General features: G+C 30.9%; 2 protein-coding genes across 3 annotated transcripts; both read left to right on the plus strand.

Annotated features, from left to right (window-relative positions):
* The first annotated feature begins 2,006 nt into the window (after window positions 1-2,006).
* On the plus strand, window positions 2,007-9,765 carry LOC107888721 (uncharacterized). Of its 2 annotated transcripts, none has more exons than XM_041077804.1 (2): window positions 2,007-3,509; window positions 9,318-9,765. In XM_041077804.1, the coding sequence occupies exon 1, from the start codon at window positions 2,574-2,576 to the stop codon at window positions 3,471-3,473; it is 900 nt and encodes a 299-aa protein (XP_040933738.1). In that variant the 5' UTR covers window positions 2,007-2,573; the 3' UTR covers window positions 3,474-3,509; window positions 9,318-9,765. The 2 variants fall into 2 exon arrangements, with proteins under 2 accessions (XP_040933738.1, XP_040933739.1); XM_041077805.1 differs by lacking the exon at window positions 9,318-9,765 and adding an exon at window positions 5,287-5,422.
* On the plus strand, window positions 5,670-9,311 carry LOC107888720 (uncharacterized). Its single transcript, XM_041077803.1, has 2 exons — window positions 5,670-6,761; window positions 6,946-9,311. Exon 1 carries the CDS (start codon window positions 5,796-5,798, stop codon window positions 6,696-6,698), a length of 903 nt encoding a protein of 300 aa, XP_040933737.1. The 5' UTR covers window positions 5,670-5,795; the 3' UTR covers window positions 6,699-6,761; window positions 6,946-9,311.
* Window positions 9,766-13,186: the final 3,421 nt, after the last annotated feature.

The raw sequence follows: 13,186 nt of genomic DNA on the forward strand, positions 1-13,186 counted from the left end.
TATTTATGAAAATTGGCCAATTTTTTATTATTTACCGAAAAGGACCGAAAATGATAAAACACATCCACGTAAAAGCCTTTTTGGGTGAAATTTTAGTAAAACGCGCCTCTAGGGGAGTGATTTTGTCATATCAACACAAAATGCCCTGACATGGAAGTGTTTTATCCCATGTCAGCACGCAGGTGCACTTTTTTCCATTCTCAAATTAAATTTTCAAAAAAGGCAATTTTTAAAAAATATATAAAATAAACCATTTTTTTTGAAAATTTATGAGAATAATCATTCATAAAGACTCAAAATGGCAACACCATTTTTTTTATTCTAAGGTGTCACCAATTAATATGAAAATAAAATTTACAAAGCAGATTTTTATATAGATTTAAAGTCTTATTTCCTTTGTTTTCTTAAGTAATGTGGGATATGAGATATGAGTTATGAGACATGTCTATATATAGACTCATGAATAGGTTTGCAGCTTGTTCCTAAATAATATGGAATTCTTTCATATTTTAACTAACAACATAATATTAAAGGCTACACTATATTTTATAATTTTTTTACAAAACAATTTCTATTTTTTTATATTTTGTTAACATTTTCTCATATTATAAAATTATCTTTTGAGATATTTAATTTTATTGCATTTTAGAATTGTTAGCATATACAAAAGGACTATTAAAAAAAAGAATAAATTACACATATAAAACTTGTACATGTAATAATCCTCTATTCAATTTGAAATGTTTGAAGTTAATATCCATGCAATTCTAATTTTTAAAATAATTTTTTATTATTTAAATTTAGAAGTTATACTTTTAATTTTTTTATTATATTTTATTTTATATTATGAGTGTTTGATTAACAAATAAATGGTGAGTATATGGTACTCAAATAGTATTTTTTTTTGTAATTTTAAAAATTGATATATCTTTTTTAAATATTTATTTATTTTTAATATTTTACTATACTTATTAATTTTTTAATCCTAATTTTAATTTAATTTTTATCACATAATGAATGCTGATAAATTTATTTCAGATGTATTTTGACTAGATAAATAATCTATTTAAACATAGTATATAATTATATTAAATAAGTTTTTTTATGAAAATATATAATATACATTAAATATAATAATTATTTTTCATATTTTTATATCTAAATTAAATTACATTAGTAGTCACTTAATTATAATTTTTTGGCTATCGAATTATAAGAATTTATAAAATGATCACTCAACTATTAGTAATTTTTTAAATATTTATTTTTTAATATTTTACCATACTCATTTTATATTTTATAATTTTTTTACTTATAGAGTTTAAAAGTTTTATTTATAATGTAACAAATGTTAACTTTTTGTAAAAAAATTTAAATTCTATAAGTAAAAAAATATAAAATATAGTATACTCTTTAATATTATGTTATTAGTTAAAAGATGAAGGAACCCCACATTGTTTAGGAACAAGCTGTAAACCTATTCATGAGTTTATATATACATATGTTTCATATCACACATTGCTTAAAAAAATAAGGGAAATAAGACTTTGGGTTTATATAAAGATATGCTTTGTAAGTTTTATTTCCATATTAATTGGTGACACCTTAAAATAAGAAAAAAATAATGTTTTCACTTTGGTCTTTATAAAAGATTATTCTCTTAAATTTTTTAAAAAATTGATCTATTTTTATAATTTAAAAAAAATAATATTTTTTAAAAATTTAATCTGAGAACGGACAAAAGAACTCCAACATCAGCTTGTTTTTTACGTTTTATTCTGACATGACAAAATCACTCCCATAAAAGCACGTTTTATTAAAATTTACCTAAAAACGCTTTTACGTGAATATATTTTATTATTTTCGACCTTTTTGATAAATAATAAAAAAATTAACCTATTTTTATAAATAAAATTAGAAATGGGCGTTTATAGATAAAATAATGATTATTTTGTTCAGTAGGGTTGGGAAAATATCAAGGTTGGCAATCACACGCTCCAGTGCAGAAAAGTGGAACTGACGGTCAACTGAACTTTCTCTTTCATAACAAATAAAACTATTACACGTGTTGCATAATCAGGAACCTACCTCATACATTTTTTTTTAGAAAAACCAAAAAAATCAAAAAGGCGGAAAAAAAATTAAAAGCCCACTCCACTTCAAACAGAATATTTATGCCGTCCCCCCGAGGTACGGCCACGTGTATCCGTCTTTTACGCAGTTCTCGACACGTCCTTATTTTTTGTTGGCTAACAGGATGGGCCAATCACAGGCTTCGAACACGCCAAAACAGGTAACTTTATTTTTTTGCTACGGCCCCATTGGGTTTCGGCCAATCAAATCTCGTCACTGTTTCAAGTTTCGCAGTAGGACACGCGTACTCCTCTGATCTTGGACACGATTGCTGCCGCTATGATTATCGCTTCACCTCCGGTAAAGCCTTTGCCCTTAGATGAAAAAAAAAGAAAAAAAATAATAGAAAGATAAAATAAAATCCGAAGATAAGATAAAACAAAGAGAGAGAAAGAGAGCGCAGGGTTTGTGAGGTTTTTTTAATTTTTTTGGAAGGAGGAATGGAGGGCGGGGATCAATGGAGGATGCTAAAATGCGCTGGGGGTGTACAAGATAAGACGATAATCAACCGGATAATGCTCAGATTCAGGCCGATTGCTCCAAAACCGGTGACCGGAGACTCAGCTTCCGGTGAGTCGACGTTTGGTAACAAGAACTCAGGTGTTACAAGCATGAGAGTGAAGAGAAAATACGTTAGGTTTTGTGCGAAGAATAATAGGAGAAGAAGAGCCTTGGATGAAGCTAAAGACGATAAGGATGGAAATAAGGGTTCCGTAACCCTGCAGTTGATGCCTGAGAGAGCTGATCTAGAGAAATCAGCGGTTGTTGATAGCTCAGGGGCTGGTGATCATGATCTCGATCGGACGGTTGGTGATGATTATCATCAATCTCATGAGGACCCGCCGCTGCTGTGCTTGAAGTTGCAGAAAATGGTTGCAACAGATCAAGAAGTGGCGGCTGCGGTGATGGGGTTGTCGGATCAGGCGACGGGGAGGAAAGTGAGTGTTGTGGAGTCATGGGTGACGGTGGAGAGCATAACAGACAGCTGCATGGATGAAGGAGACATGGGGAGCTGTACGGACGTGGATAGAATGAGGAATCTGGATAAGGACACGTATCCAGGGTTCATATCGGACGGTTGGCACCGTGTTTTGTGGGTGAACGAGGCGTTCAAGAGCATGGTGGGCGGAGAAGGGGCTGAAACCGCGGTGGGGTTGGTGGTGAAAGAAGGGTTTAAATTCCCACAGGGTGCATTCTCGTGCCGGGTAGGGTTACGGTACGGAGATGGAAAGGGAAAGAAAAAGCAATCGAAAATGGTTCCTTGCGATGTGTGGAAGATGAGCTTTGGCGGATTTGCATGGAGGCTCGATGTTAAGGCTGCTCTCAGTTTGGGACTCTAACGATGGGAACCCAACCCATTCCCATAGTTTTTGCAGGTAATTTAAACTCCTTTTTTTTTTTCAAAACAAATTATACAACAACAATAAGGGTTAAATAAAGTATTTTTTTTCTTTAATATATATGGATTATAAAAGATCAGATTAGGAGGGAGGGAATGAGATTGATAATGTATTGGTAAAGGGAAAAAAATAAAGAGAAAAATCAAATATATACTAACAAATAATAACGTGGTAGGTTTTAGTCTTTCAATTCTAATGGGGATTCATTATTTTTTAGGAGTCGTGTTTACATTGACAATCTAAGACCATATAAAAGCTTTATTTAGATAAAAACATGAGTCACATAGGGATAGGGTTTGACCATATAAGGTTAACCATTTAGTTAACTTTATTATTACTTATAATTTCATATAACATTTTTTAAAAAAAATTGAGACTTGTAACCAAAAATAAAATAAAAGATAAATTCGAATATAAATTATTGATAGAAAAAACCAAGTAAAAATATGAGTAAAATTGAAGACATTAACAAATAAAAAAAATAACAGGAAGAATAATGCAATTAATAAAACATTGAAGCTAATTTTTAATGTAAAAGTGTTTTTAAGTACAATCAATCAATGCTTATAAATAGACCATTTCATGGACCAGAAAAGGAAGGCCCTTTCCATAGGAAATAAATCTTAGAGAGATATATTAAATACATTATTTGAAATTAATGTTGTATTAAATATAGTTATGATTTTTAATATGTCACACATTTACAAATCTAAAATAAAAAATGAAACCTCAATCAATGCATATATTTTTATGTATTAAATAGCATAAAGTATATTTATGTTGTTTTAAATAAATAAATAAATAAAACAATAAAACGTAAGAAAATCCTTGTAAATTTAAAAACAAAAATTATTTATAGCTTAGCTAATATAATGATTGAATTAAAAAAAAGAGTATCTCAAGTCACTCTTAAGTTTTTAACTTTAAGGTGAATCGATCCTAAAATACGATGCCTAAAATTAAAAGCAAACACAGAATTTGTTTTAGGAAGGCATTTTTAATAGTAACTGTGTTTCTTGTAGTAAAAAACAATGTTATTATTAAAATAATCTGAAAGTAATTATGAAATAAGCACGTGGCAACAGCAGACATCCCCAACCAACCCGTTTTCCCATCCCATAATGCGAACACCTTTCAAATAAAATCGGATGACGTCACAAATCTTTAACCCATAATATCCATTCACATCTTTATCGAATCCGCCACGCGTCCCTCTTCCTACTTTCTTGTTTCCTTTCATTATATCAACTCTTCCACGCGCCATTTTTTGCCAAGTGACCCTCACTCCATTTAACTATTCACTTCCAACTTTACATAGATATTCCTCTTCGATTCTTTTATTTTTAGTGAAAATTATTTTATTAATTCTTATTAGGTTTGTTACATACATAAACTTTTCAAATATATATATTTAGTTGTTTCTTTTTTAAATATATAAAATATTATTTTATATATATAATAACCTTAAAGAACGTGAAATTAATAATTTTTATATCTTTAAAAAATAAATTTTATTTTATGAATAAAAGTTAGTAATTCCATCGGATGTAATTACATGTGTTTAGCTATTTATTATAATTAGTGGTTTTATTGAGGTGAAGGAATTACAATTTCTTTAATTGCAAGGTGTAATTATAATTCTTACAATTGTTAAAAAAATTCATTTTCTGTTGAATTTTTTAATAATTTGGTTATAAATTTATTTTTATAGTAAATTTGTAAAAGAGATTTGAAAATTTACTACTGTGATTAGTTGGAAGGAAGGTGGGATCACGGCGAGAAGTGGCGAGTGGAGGCATTAAGATATGAAACAATAGGCACCGAATTTAGAGGTAGAAAGCTAATGAACAAGGACCATGTGTCCACTTTCTCGAACCTCCCCCTTTTGTGCTCTTTTCCATTTCATTCAACAGTAGAAAAATACTCTGCTCTCTAGACAATGCCCACGTGTCCCTCTCTTTCGGCAGTGCTGTACACTAGCCTTCTTCCCATTGGTTCTGTCTGTGGACCCTCTTACTTTTCATTTGGGTTCCACCTCTTAACTTTCGACCAATCAAAACACTCAGCTGTTCCTTTCTTGCCCTAGCCACGTGTTGCTTCTCTGTTAATTTGCCGCTAGATTATCGCTTCTCATAACCAAAACCCTCTGGAAAAAAAAAAAAAAGGGAAGCGGAGCAGAGTTAGCTACACAGGTGGGAAGCGACAAGAAGGGAAGCGAAGCTTTGATTCTATTCTGGAGGTGGTTTAAACGGCGTCAGAGAGATGAACGGTGAAGAGAAGCGGAGCAGGGTTAGCTACGCAGGTGGTGCACCAGATAAGATGGTGATAAACCCGATAATGTTAAGATTCCGGCCGATAGCCCCTAAACCGGTTTCCGGTGAGTCAGGTTCTGATGGGGTTCGGTTTGATAACAAAAATTTGTTGCTTTGTAATCCAAGAGCTAAAAGAAAGTACGTTAGGGTTCGAAAGAATAATATGAGAAGAAAGAAAAGATCATCGTCAGATCAAGCTCATCATGATGAAGCTTCAAACAATCCTCAGACGATTGTTACTTTGCAGCTATTGCCTGAGAAAACTGAAGGGAACGGATCGATTAACAATCAAAACGGTAGAGTTTTGGGGGAAAATCAAGATCCACTTTATTTATGTAACTTGAACTTCAATAACCGTTGGGTTGATCGTTTGGGAGCTGTGGAAGAACCTAATCGGACGGTTCTGATGAGTCAAACGAGGAAAGCAACGGTGGTGGAGTCGTGGGTGACGGTGGAGAGCGTGACGGACAGTTGCATGGAAGTGAGACAGCTAGGGAGTACGGACGTGGAGATGATAAAGAATCTGGAGAGTGACACGTGTCCAGGGTTTATATCAGATGGTTTGAATAGGGTTCAGTGGGTTAATGGAGCTTACAAGAGGATGTTGATGGTAGTAGGGGAAGCAAATGACGGCCGGCCGCCACCGGAGATAATGGTCTGGCTTGTGTTCAAACAAGAATTGCCTAGGTTTTGCACTGCATTTTCATGCAAGGTAAGGTTGCAGTATACATGGCACAAGGAGAAGTTCTCAAGGATGTTGCCATGTGATGTCTGGAAAATGGAAGGCAGTGGTGGTGGTGGTTGTTTAGCGTGGCGGCTGGACGTCGAGGCTGCTCTCAGTCTCGGCCGGTGAGGGAAATGAGGATTCAAAGGAGTAAATAAGGGGGGAAATGAAGCAAATTAATAGAATAATCAGGTAATGTGGACTGTTTATTTTAGTAAAAAGAAGAGAATTCAACAGAAAAAATGAAGACTAAACACAAAGCAAACAAGCAAAAACAAATGGGGTGAATTATTAACTATTAACCAATCAATCTCCATATTCTTAGGAATCCTGAACTCTTGAATTTTGCTTTTATTAAATCTATATTTTTGTGTAGTTTATAGTGTTAGTAGCAAAGTGTTGGGTTGGCAAAGCAAGATTTGCTGGCAGCTGGTACGAATAACTTTCCTTTTTCTTTTTCATCTCTTAATTTTATTGGGACAAGTATTGGACAGGTGGTGGATGCTACTCAATCTCGATACAATTAAAACAACCCCAGGATATATATTATATACATATAACCAACAAACTGTTGAGGTGATAGCGACTTTATCACATAATAGTAAAAATATGAGTTCGATATGACGGGATATATTGGGTTTACACAAAAAATTATATGTAAATATATGCATGTGTATGTGTCGGGATAAAGCTAGATAACCTAGGCTACTTTAATGATATATGTATATATTATATAATGGCTAGGTTAGAGTAACTGGTGAAGAGGAGGTGTATTGTTTTTTGTGGAGTTTGCTGATTTTGGCTGGTAGGTAGGTTGGTTCACTAATTGAGTTGATAAAGGTTTTGGTTGTGGTGTGATATGAGGATTGGGTGCTTGATTTTGGGTTTTTGGCCTCAATGCCTTGAGCTCTTGTGCTTCATATGCGCTAGAGATTTTGTCTATGTTTTCGGATTTTGAGTTTATGTTCAGCCATGCACCCTAGAGCTAGCTAGGATCGATAAAAGAGCTGAAATAAATAATGTTATCATGCACCCTCCAAATTAAACAAACTATGTTGATTACTAGGACGTCTATGTTTTCACAGCTAACAACTGTGTCTGCCACGATCTAGCAAACTATAGTAGAAGAGTTGAAAACACTGCTGACGTATTACACGAATTTCAATGTTAAAGAGTATTCTTTCAAGGTTGGATAGATAGGCTAAAGTAATATATAACAATGAAATAGAGGATGATGATTAAGAGAACATTGGCATTTGAGTGAATTTTAGGGTTTCTTAATGTGGTTTTATCTGTGCTTATTATTCTAGGGATAGCATTTATGTCATGTAATACAATAATCTTGCCATCAAGTCAAGATTATTGGCTGTGTTCCAATGTTGTTTTTGAAAAGATTTTTGTGTGCTTATTGCTATGATTGTGCTGCATTTAAATGGATTAATGCATTCAAGAATAGCGCATTTAGGCAATAATTCTTAGATTGCATCCATGTATTTATATGTTATTAACATATATGATTATATAAAATTTGACTTATTAATTATTTGAATTTTGTAAATTGACATTTTATTTATTTTCTTGTCTTGTCTTTTATAAGGTCTAATATATTTTTCTCCTTTTGTTTCATGTGGGAAGCTAAATGAGAAATGAGGACCACATGTATGTTATTTGATGCATTAAAAGGGTATATGCTTACATAAGTAGAAATAACCTCATTAAAAATAAAGTTGATATATTTTATTTTTTAAAAAATTCTTATGAGATGATATCATGAACTTGGTTCATGTGATCATCTTCAATAGGTTACATTTAGTAGGTTTGGGTTCAAATTTCAATATCGTCTCTATTCTTGAACTATAACCAGAGGTGTCTATAAGTAAAGCTGCGACTTGAAATATTTTTATCTCTTCCCCAAGAGCTTGATATGGGTCAAGCCTGAGTCGAACTATAACCAGAGGTGTCTGTAAGTAAAGCTGCGACTTGAAATATTTTTATCTCTTCCCCAAGAGCTTGATATGGGTCAAGACTGAGTCTGTCTTTGAAGCTTGGGTTACTATTCATTTATAAAATTTTAAAAACCATAATTTATTTTAATATTTATATATTAATTTAAATTCAAATAAAAATTACTTTTTACGATTAAAAGATAATTAGGGTCAGTTGGATGGTCCCAATTAGAAGGGGAAAAAACATTTTACGGACCGGAGCTCGTATTGATTAAACAAGTAGCCAGACTCTTGAGACATGTCTATAAACTCTTTTATACTAAAAAAAAAATTGCAAAATAATTTAATTATAGATACATATATTATCAATGTATGGAATACATACTTATATTTGCACGCATGCATGTGTTATTGTTTGCTTTTAGTGAAAAGAAAATGTAGTATTATTTTTAGCCAATAGGTTGTGGAATACATGCATGATGTTGGACCACTAGGAATGAGCATATTTATGATTAACATGCGAGAATCCATAACTAGAAAGGATGATTTAAGCAAATATATATTATATCAAAATGCACACACACAATTATATAGGATGACATGCATGCATGCATACATAAATACATGTCTTTGGGTAAGAATAATTAAACTTATCCACTATCCATGCATGCATACAGTATTATTTTCCTTTTTCTTTTGTCTCATTCAAACTTTGTATGTGTGCTTTATATCTTCACTATTACCTCCAATAAACCCTGAACTTTTATAGGTTCTAACAGTTTTTTGTTTCTTGATTTGCAAGGTTTCTTAATTGAGGACCTTTCGACGTCAAAGGATCTATAAACAAAGAAGGGAACTTGGCAAGTGTATATATTTATATTCAAATATATAGATATATGCATGGTAAGTGTTGAAGCTAGGAGATTATAAAGGGGACTTACTGAATAATTTTCAATGGCTATATTGGTGGCAATCATTCACATAATGATGAAAGGGTTGAGAGAGTTTGAGATTTTTGGGTCAAAAGCATCAATCAAACTTCACCAACAAAGCAAAGGCTTTTTGTGGATGTAAATTTGGGTGAAAATATTTGAAGATGTTTTTATTAAGGCCTAATTTGTGATTGCTAAACAAGTTCTAAAGTTTGGTCCATCTGCAACGTGGATTGAATAATTTAATGCTATGTAGGGAAAAAGAAAACTATGTAGTTTAAAGTGTTTTCAAGGCTGGTATGTGACTTTTTAAGGTTCCTTTCTTTTTTTCCTTTACTTTGAACCAAAAAATATTTAGCATTAATTACATTATCATTAAACCAGGTGTTGACATGTAACTAAAAATAAATCCACCTAAACATATAAAATTATATATTCTCATAACATTAAATATATAGGTTATAGGACCTATTTGTTTATGTATTTTTATTTTATTTTAAGTGATATATTCTCTTTAATTTATTTGTGAAATCTAAAAGAATTTATGTAGATAAATTTTCTTAAATATAAACTTAAGCATTTTTCATTATATTATGAACTAATAATATACCTAATTTATGAACCCATTATTGTCGTTCAAATTTATTTACTTCAATGATAAAAAAAAGGCTTTCTAGCTTCAAATTCATAAATTTATTTTTATATATTAGATACATCCATGAGATTTGTATAAAATCTTTTATTTGTCCAAATTTTGGCTCAGAAGTTCATATACTAAAAGCATCCTTTTATAGCTTTAAATATTTTATTTATTAAATACTAATCCAGATTTGATGACGTTGGTTTGAATTAAAAATACTTAATTTCAAAGTTTAGCTTAATTTGGATGCAAGTTTTTTAATGACTCAAAAGAATCTTATTCTGTATGAAATTTTGTTGATAAACATACACATGTTATCTAGAAGATATATTAGCTACGGTTATACTCGGTTACTGATTATAATATGTTATATAATTTCAACTTTCTAAACACAAGTTTTGGCTTTTCATTTTCCTGATTTGAAATAAATAATTATTGAAATAGTTGATTTGTATACCACCCTCTATTTCACCTACCTCGTCTATCAAACTTTTGACACATTTTTCAATATAGCCCGAACCCTAACTATAGTCCCTACACTCTTGTAGGTTAGCTATGGGAGATATGCCACGCTAACCAAATATTTGAATTTATCCTGGATCAATATCCGTAAAATATATGCTCTTGCATTGAGTATAATATTATCAGGACTTGAATAATCGTTTATTACAAAATTTTGTTCTAACTATGTCATCTTTAAACGAAGGGATTTTACGTATTTACTCTTCGAAACCTTACTCAAGTACATGTTGTAGACCTTGTAAACATCCTTTCCCAACAACATGGTTCCCAATCACAATGATCCTCTTGTTGATCGATAGGTCAAGTTGTAGTGCCACCTCCTCCAACGTAGTCATGCATTCTTTGCATAAAAAAGTGAAATATGTACGTCTTGGACCTTCAACACTCAACCATCGTTGTAACCAACACAAGAATCTTTTGTCAATGCCGAGTCCAGGTCACATTATAAAACCCGACATTAAAAAGATATAATTCCATGGTTGTATGGGGGTCCTCGATATCCAAATTACGATGCCAGATGTTGCGCTTCTACTTGTAAATTAAATAGATATATTAGCTATTTCCAATTTTTTTGAAAATAATAAAGAAAACAATTCTTAATATAAAATTAAAACAAATCAATTTTTGGCATGTCTAGATTTTACCAGTTCATCTTCAGCTGTAGAAATTTGTCTATCCTCAAAACTCAACAAATTTCCACTATTGACCATTGTCAAAATATCTATAATTTATCTCAAATCAATAACAAACATAATTGGCAAAATCATGTAAATTAACTTTTCAAACTTTTTCGAGATATCTTTTCCTGCGTATTATTCAATATGTTTTCTGGTGATAGAAGAAGGTAAGGCCATTGTTCTTTAATCACTGCAATCGTGTTACTGTCGTGTTCATTTTATTGTTGTATCCTAAAAGACAACCGACCAACATTTTTTCAGCACCTAAAGGAGAGGCCGAATCTATCTAAAGGAAACATTCTAAATAGGCCTCAACTACCAATATTCTATTTCAATTTAATTTTGTTTTCTGTTTTCTAGTTATATACATGTATTAATATTGATCTTATTTGATCTTGTGATTAATATAAAATTTTTTATATTACTGTTATTTTACTAACATTTGTGTAACAATTACCTATATATTTTACAAACACTTAAAAATAATATATAACAATATAAAATTAATCTAAGATTCCAATTAACCCTCACCACTAAAACATCCCATAAGCTTAAATTTATACTTAAAAATAAAAATATGTTTACAAATACTTAATAAAAACACTTACCAAATAACAATACGAAGGAAAGAAATACAAAATTACTAAAATATAATAACATTTAAACGACTAATAATAAACTATATATTCTCCAAACACTTAAAAATTATATATATAACAATGTACTAAAATTCAAACTAACAAAATTATATTCAATAATCACCCTAAAATTTTCTCTTTTTTGCACACAGATTGTTTCATATCTTTTATTTTGTCTAACAGTGGTGCCAACCTCCGGGCTGACTAGCAGCCACCTTTTTCCCCTCCCATAAACCATTTTTTTATCGTTCTTATTTATTACACATGTCGTCTCTCTTTTTAGTTTGAAGATCTATTTTATGGGTATCTTTGTTGTCTTTACAAGTTGTGATGGACAGATGACGGTGCCTGTCATTCTCTAAAACTCTACTAGCTACTAATAGTTTTTCTTGGAAAGTGGGTAAATTTTCGTAAACTTCTTAATTTGTTTGAGAGTATTACAAAATAATAAATAATTTCACAAGTTGATTTGGACTCGTGTTGTCTTACGTTTTATATGTTTTTTTTTTGTTTTTTTTTCCATTGTTTAATAAGTCCTTAGTTTTAGAAATTTTTGTTTGCTCTTGTAATATGTCTTTTAGTATTGTTTATGCACATAATCTTAGTTTTACAAGTGATTTTAAGGATGATTCTGTTGTCATCCTCTCTAGTTTGGTGGATGCTTGATTCTTCTGTCGATTTTCGCTTGCCGCTCTGGACCATTCGAGGCTTATTTCCTTATCCTATTAGGTGTTTGCAATCACTCCAGATATGTCGTGCTTGAGTTGTGACAAAGCTAATTGTCAACGTGTCATAATGTTCTATTGATGCTGAAGCTAAAGCCTTTGTTGTGTTGATGGAACTTGTCTTTATCATCTATTACGATTAGTGTTTGTTATTTTTTTCTCTTGAATTGTATGGTTTTATTCATTAAATGAATTAATGAATTTATCTTAAAAAAAAGGAATTCAAACTAACGTTAATTTAAAATATAAAATATAAACTAACATTTTAAATAGTTTTTTTTACTTTAAAATTTATTAAAAACTTTTATTAAAAACCCATAAAAAAACTTAAAACAAAGAAAAAAAATTACAAAATTTACCAAATATGTTAACATTTAAACAAAAAATAAACTAACAATAAACTTTAATAAATCATATATCAATAGTTTACCTTTTCTACAAACAACAAACTCGAATTTTAAACATATTTAACAATAAAAAATAATAATAAATCAACCTTTAAGCAAAACATATACTAGCTAAAATATAATAATATGA

This window comes from Gossypium hirsutum, chromosome A09 (genome assembly GCF_007990345.1).
Source record: "Gossypium hirsutum isolate 1008001.06 chromosome A09, Gossypium_hirsutum_v2.1, whole genome shotgun sequence".
NCBI lineage: Eukaryota > Viridiplantae > Streptophyta > Magnoliopsida > Malvales > Malvaceae > Gossypium > Gossypium hirsutum.